A 7609-nucleotide genomic window follows, 5' to 3' on the forward strand; every position below is an offset into this window, starting at 1 on the left:
CAATGTATCGGATTTTTTTATGAACAGTCAACAAACAAAGATTTGCCTAAGTATCGTACGGGTTAACCTAATGACAAAAGACATACCGGTAAAACCTAGACGCTTTTTCAGAATCATATTGAAGATCACAAATATCACAATATTCATTCATTTAGCCAAACATACCCTCTAAAAAATGTTATAAGTAGGCTTTAAACTCGAGTCTCCGTCGAAAACCGAAATTTCCTACCAATCACTATGTTAATAAGAAAAACCAAATTATAATAATATTTTAATAAGTAAAAAAAAAATAAATACTTTATTAGCTGGAATCAATCACACACACTTCCCCCTTCACACTTTGTCCATACTGTTGTTATCTATCAATAAAGCCCCAAAATTCCAGCCTGTACCAGCAAGACTTCACTTCAACCCCTAAAAACCCACCCTTTTCTTTTCTCCTCCTCCTCCATTCCTAAAGAAAAAACAAACACACCTTCAAATCAAAACCCAAAAAAAGAAAAATCATGTCAATGCACGCAAAGACCGACTCCGAGGTAACAAGCCAAACGGCGTCGTCTCCCACCAGATCCCCACGCCGCCCAGTCTACTTCGTCCAGAGCCCATCACGCGACTCCCACGACGGCGAGAAAACCACCAACTCATTCCACTCAACCCCTGTCTTAAGCCCCAACGCCTCTCCGGGCCGCCACTCCCGCAACTCTTCCTCCACCCGCTTTTCCGGGTCCCTCCGACCCGGATCCAGAAAAACCACCCAACCCTTACAACCCCCCAAACACGGTAAAGGGTTCGATGCCATTGAGGAAGAAGGTCTCGTTGACGATGATTACCGAAGAGGAATACCTCGCCGATGTTATTTCTTGGCGTTTGTTGTTGGGTTCTTTGTTTTGTTCTCGTTCTTTGCGTTGGTTTTGTGGGCTGCTGCTAAGCCTCAGAAACCGGATATTGTTATGAGGGTAATTGGATAATTGAATTTGCTAGTTGGGTTTTTATGGGTTTTTAGTTAATTGAATTGGGGGTTTGTAATTTAATGGTTTGATTGAATTGTATTGCAGAGTATTTCGTTTGATGAGTTTGTGGTGAATGCTGGTGCGGATGCGTCTGGGGTTGCTACAGAGATGGTGAATTTGAATGCTACTATTAAGTTCAGTTTCCGAAACAGGGGTACCTTTTTCGGAGTTCATGTTTCGTCCACGCCTATTGATCTGTCGTATACCGAGTTAACTCTGGCTTCTGGAACTGTAAGTCACTCAAGTTTTCAGCTAAATGTAGTAATTTGGTGTCAATTTCACATAACGCTTGCTAATTTGATCTCAATTTCACATGGGTGTTGTTAATTTGAACCCAATTTCATTCGGATCTTGCTTATTGGATCCCAATTTTATATGGATCTTGCTAATTTGATCTCAGTTTTACATAAATCTTGCTACTTTGATCTCAATTTCAAATGGGTATTGCTACTATGATCTCAGTTTTCAAATAGTTATTGCTAATTTGATCCCAATTTCACATTAAATCTTGCTAATTTGATCCCAATTTCACTTAAAATCTTGCTAGTTTGATCCCAATTTCACTCGGGTGGTGTTAATTTGATCTTAGTTTTGCCTGAATCTTACTAATTTGATCCCAACTTCACAATAATCTTGCTAATTTGGTATCAATTTCACATGGGCATTGTTGATTTTATCTCAATTTCACATAAATCTTGTTAATTTAGCATCAATTAATAATCTTGTTAATTCCATTTGCCTTCGACACATTTGGATCTCTAGCTCCCAAGGCGGTTCGCTTCTTGGAATGGGTGCAAAAGGTGGTCCACAGTGACTCGCAGAGCCCGAGGAACCAAGGATTTATATTTAGTAGAATAGGCTTTGCGATCCAAAAGGGGATAGTGGCGCAGCTTGTTGCTCGCTTACCCATTATCCAGATGTAGTTTGGTTGGTGTTAAATGTTAATAAAATATTAATAATCAAATGTGTATCTTGCAGATCAAGAAATTTTACCAATCAAGAAAGGGGCACAGGCTAGTGAGTGTGAACATACAGGGGCGACACGTTCCGTTATACGGTGGCGGTGTGAACTGGAGCAGCCAGAACGGCAAAATGACCGCGCCAGTGCCACTGAACCTAACTTTCACGGTGAAAGCCAAGGCTTATGTGCTCGGTAAACTGGTGAAACCCAAGTTCCATAGAAAGGTTTCATGTGACATTGCCTACAAACCAACCAAAGTCAATGTGCCACTTTCACTCAAAAACGCATGCATTGTTGTGTAACCATATGTGTAAATTAGTAAATTATTATTACAGTTAATTTTTGTTTAATTTTTTAAAAGATGAGAAATTGAAGCTCGGGCAGATCTGAGTGTTACGGGCAGTTGTTAACTGGTGGGCCAGCTGATGACCTGGAGAGAGGTGTCGGTGGTGATTGGAAACGTGAACGGATCTATAATTGTGATATTTATTTATTTGTTTTAACTATTTAATGGAATATATATATACTTTTTAAGTACCACTACGTTATGATTCCTGCACTTTTTTACGTGTAAATTAATGGCACTTGGTGGTTTGGAGTTTGCACCGTTGATTTATTTTTAAATTAAGGCCAATAAAATTTTATGTTGAGTTACCTTTTAGGCCTTTTAGATCTATAAATTTTGATGTAATTTTATTTATAAAAAATGTTTTTTGAGTAGTTGTTTTTCGTGAGATAAAGGTCGCAGTTTTAACAATTGTACATAACCAACAAACGACACTATCAGCAATTCTGGATCTTTAAGCTACCTATGTCAATTGTATAACAAAATGAGTAGCCAACTAACTAGAAATATACTAAAAATAGACAAATTCTTGTTTTTGCACCTTGATAGGTTTTATCAAACGTTACTCCATATTGTGATAAAAAAATAAATTCTCTAATAGCATTTTCTTTTCCTATGTGCAAAGTCTTCTTGTGGTATTCACGGCCGGGTTATCGTTTTTGGAGGTCTGAAACTGACAAAAATATTGAGACTTTTTGAAAACTATTTGATATAAGCCTTCCTTTACTTGGGCTTGGGACCAACAAAATTCTTCCATCTACAGTTCTACACTCCACCGTCCACTGCCACATGTTACACAACCATTACCGGTGATTAGGGCTGTCACTTTTACCCGAAACCCAACCTGAAAAAACCCATACTCGTACCCGAACCCGAACTAACCCGACTCGAAAAACCCAAACCCGAGAAAAGACTAACCCGAACCCGAACCGAAGTAATTCGGGTTGGTTCTCAGATTTGATTTATAAGATTTGGGTAAACCCGAAAAACCCGAATAAACTTTTTAGTTTTGAAATTAAATGTATTTTTATGTAAAACTAGTTTGAAGACCCCCGCCGCGTTGCGGCGGGGTTGTTAACCTGAATAGACTTCTTGTCAAAGTAGAGGTTATATTTAGTTTTTCCGTCTATTATGATTTATCTAATAGTGCTAGATGAAGCACTAATTCTGGAGGGGTAATTTTGACCCATTTGCTTATGAACGCTTCGATTTAGGTTATGTGTTATATAATGCGCCATGAAGTAAATATTTACCTGAAAGCGTCACATAGAAATAAAAATGGTCGGATAAAGTAATTTAAATTTCATTTAAACAAAATCTCTAAAACAAAACTAAAATCCAAAAAAACAATTTTCCTACTAAACTCCATTCAGTGGCCATTGTAATAACATAACCCTACACCTTTTCTTTAAAAATAAGAGAGAAAATGACATTAGGAATTTACATATATTGTAATGTGCTAAGTGATTTGGCCATAAAGTAAAACTCCAACAGGTTTCTTGGAGTTGGTGGATTAAAAGTTTAACATGTTAATCAACTGAAAACTATTGAGACACAACTATGATCACTTTATTCGCTGTAGACCCGTTTGCATGTTACGCTAGTGAAAACACAAATGCAAATAACAAATATATAACTAACCAAACTTTGAAAAAAAATATCGAAACGTGTCATCATAATCTTTACGAAACAAAGAGGCTCAAAATACATAATTTGTCATTGCCATCAGCCAAGCACAGGTCAGTACCGCTATGGCTGCAACCAAAGATGCCATGCCAAGTAGCGGGTCATCATCATCGCCGGATAATTGACACGCATCATCAAAAGTGTACAACAAAATAAGCAAACAGTACAACATACAAAGCTCAAGAAAGTTGTGTTCTAATATATTATATACATAGTTATAGTTTGTCATTGCCATCAACCCATCACTAATCATGTCGTTACGGCTGCAACCGAAGTTGCCATGCCAAATAGTGGGCCATCATCATCACCGGGTAATGCACACCACCGGTGACTGGTGATTTCTCAAGCAACAGAGAGAAAGCAACCTGTGACGGTGGTTCGTGGCAGACGGAGATGTCTTTTTCCGATTCCATACATCGAGAACGAAGATGAAGACTGGCGGTAGTTCGTCACCGGGAACAGAGAGAGCTAGCGGCCACATCTGGTGGTGGTAATTATGAGACCTGGAAACCATAATAGGGTAATACCAATAGAAAGAAAATAAGACACCTGTGATTAAATTATCACACGTGTAGGAGTTAAACCTTTGGAACGTTGCAAACAGATGTACAACAAAATAAGAAGCAGGTACAACAGATGAAGCTCAAGAAAGTTGTCTTTTAATACATACATATATATATATATAATAGGGTAAATCTTAGCTAATAAAGTTATCGAAATCTGGCTTTAATTGGTTGTTATCATTCTAACTATTATAGATCGATTGTTTATTATTAATTTATGTTTTCCGTTTATTATTAACAGCAACCGTAACTGAACAACCAAACACGCCCGATTGAATACGATTATGGTTCGAGTTAGTTTTACTCTTCTTTTGAATTGTTTTATCAAATTAGGTTAGTTTATTATTTCATTATTTGTGTTATAAGCAAAGAAGAATATGCTGGTTTCATTTTAGCATTGTAGTTTTTTTAAAAAAAATTGGTTTTGTGTTTTTTTTCTAGGATACTCAAACCCGATTAACCTAACCCAAAAAACCCGAACCCGAATTACCCGAACCCGAAAAACCAGTGATAGATTTGGGTTGGGTTTCGGGTCAATATTTAAAACTTTGAAACCCGAAGAACCCGACCCAAAAAACCCGAAACCCAAAAAACGAACCCGAAGAACACTCCTACCGGTGATAATATCTCCTACTTTAGTTAATAGTCTAATAAATATAATTTTATACGCTTTATTTGGTTACATATAGGGTTGTTCAAACCGCTCGTCGCTCAAACTCGCTCGTTCAGAATTTGCTCGGAAAATGCTTGCTCGATTGTAAACGAGCCGCTCGCTCGGTTCGGTTTGTAAACGAGCCAAGCAATGAGCAAAGGTCCGCTCTGTTCGGTTCGGCTCGAATATTTTTGTTTCATTATATATATATTTATATACTCATAAACATAAATTTTGTTTTAATAATTATCTTGAATATTCAAGAAATGAATATTAAATATATTATCTTTTAATTATTAAATATTCTAGTACTTTAAATATAAAAAATAATTATATTTGGTTTCAATATTTCAATATTAAAGGTAACAAGGTTTTATACCCGTGTATTGCAGCTCGCGAGTGTCATTGCACGTTGCGGTTTGGTGGGTATGTTGAGTAGTGGCTTTTTCTTCAGGCCTAGCAGGCTGGCATAGTAAAGTTTCTAAAAACCCAGTTGTCTTGACAAACACAACTTTACACCATTCATTCATGAACGAACACTAACTTTACTACTAGTTAATTACGTAGCATGTTGACTAATATTATTTTTTTTGGGATGGACAAAATGTTCATGTGGGGTTCTTGAAGACCATTAGTAGCTGGCAGTATAGTTGCATTGTTTTTGCATGAGGTGTTAATCAAAATGTATCTCAACCTGTGTTTATAATCGTCAAACCGTGTCAAAGAACCTGAAAACCCAACATTGCTACCGTTTTACCATAGTGAAACTACTACGGGCTAAACGTTCCATTAATAGGGATACCAATTTGGTCATGTGGTCAATCTCTTGTAGCTTGACCCGGCTGCTAAACGGGCCGTGTTGCGGGTTTGGAACCTGGCACCAACCCAAATTTTACTTCACATGTGTTTGCGGGTTAACACGAACATAAAAAGTTTGACCCGGGAGGATATTTGTGTAATTTCTTTTTGTATAATAACACTTCAAATTTCTAAATCTACTACTTATTCAGTTTATTTTTGTAGCAGGTATGTATAACTTTTCCAACTAAATTTTAAAGTCTTGATTCATCTCAACGTTTCTCATGCCAAGTGCACTAGCTGTCCACGTCATCTGTAGTCAACAATGTTTTGCATAGTGTTAATTTGATAACCGACAACCAAAACATTTGATCAAAATCCCTAAAACCGTAAATAAAACACGAATTTAAGCAAACTCATTACCTTTAATGAAGAGACCTAACTGAAAGAACAGGATTTAAGCATCGCGCGATTTAGGGCTCGTCATCATCAGGAATGGAGTTGTTAATGGAATTGGTACCAGGAATTGAACACGAACTACCCAGACATGTTAATTTGGCTAACACCCAAACACGGATATTATATTATTGAGAAACTTCACAAAACTCAATTACCTAATTACAATCTCTAACCCCAAAACATGGGTATTTATAATCTAACCTATCACGTTTAGACTACAACTAGGATTGCTAAATAATAGGACATGATAATTATACTAACAATTAAATCTAAGCACATTTAATTGTTTATAATTATCCACTCCTTAAATCTCGTTACTTAATATTGCAAGCCAAGTAACGCCTTGAAGTACTGAAGATGATGGAAGATCTTCGATTTGATCGTGGTGGCGAGTGATTTGATGGAGATACCGGTTTCAGCAGTCAGTTGGTGCGAAGGAGAGAGATGGAATACATGTAAGGTTTTGACAGAGACATAGCAGGTGTACAATAGCGTGTAAGTAAACAGCAACATTAAGATCTTGTACTATAAGCTATAGTATTGTACGTTGATGAATAGTGTGTAAGATAACCGTGATTTAAGTGACCCTAGGGTTTGAAAGTAAGTATCTACTTGATACAAGATTCTATAACAATAGGTATATGAGAATATGTGATCTATGAAGAATGTGCCACCAAGAATCTTCAACTTCTGAATCGAAAAAACTTGTCACGGTTTATTCACAATATGATTGTAATATTAACCGTGCCTCCACTACCCTTATTTATTTTAATACATCTTTTGTTTTGACTTATATTGATATGTATTCATGTATCTGCATGAAGTGTTTACATTGTTCCCCCTTTGTGTGTTTTGAGTTATATATGTCATATGTTCTCTTTTGTAAATTTACAGGTTCTCCCTATGGCCTCTCTTTCTTTTGAGCATAACTTTATGCTTTATATATGTTGAGATATTAATGAGGGCTCCCCTCAAATTATTCACATAAGCTATATTGGAGATGTATAAGCATAATAAATTTAATCATAAGATTAAAAGTAGTGATTACATCAAAACAGAAGGCAAGCGAACAACAAGCTACGCCGCTATCTCATTTATATCGGAGATGTCAACGAGGAATACATGATTATTTGG

At 36.7% G+C, this 7609-nt stretch overlaps 1 protein-coding gene across 1 annotated transcript; it reads left to right on the forward strand.

Annotated features, from left to right (window-relative positions):
- The first annotated feature begins 441 nt into the window (after window positions 1-441).
- Window positions 442-2503, forward strand: LOC143546068 (uncharacterized). The gene is made up of 3 exons (XM_077037814.1): window positions 442-956; window positions 1056-1241; window positions 1989-2503. The coding sequence occupies exons 1-3, from the start codon at window positions 507-509 to the stop codon at window positions 2271-2273; spliced, it is 921 nt and encodes a 306-aa protein (XP_076893929.1). The 5' UTR covers window positions 442-506; the 3' UTR covers window positions 2274-2503.
- Window positions 2504-7609: the final 5106 nt, after the last annotated feature.

This window comes from Bidens hawaiensis, unplaced genomic scaffold, assembly GCF_021521415.1.
Source record: "Bidens hawaiensis isolate Kalapana, Puna unplaced genomic scaffold, B.hawaiensis_p1.1 tig00014201_1, whole genome shotgun sequence".
Classification (NCBI taxonomy): domain Eukaryota; kingdom Viridiplantae; phylum Streptophyta; class Magnoliopsida; order Asterales; family Asteraceae; genus Bidens; species Bidens hawaiensis.

Coding starts and splice junctions, on each gene's coding strand:
- LOC143546068 (XM_077037814.1), top strand. CDS start 507: ATGTCAATGCACGCAAAGACCGACTCCGAGGTAACAAGCCAAACGGCG. Junction 957..1,055: donor AACCGGATATTGTTATGAGG/GTAATTGGATAA, acceptor ATTGTATTGCAG/AGTATTTCGTTTGATGAGTT. Junction 1,242..1,988: donor TAACTCTGGCTTCTGGAACT/GTAAGTCACTCA, acceptor TGTATCTTGCAG/ATCAAGAAATTTTACCAATC.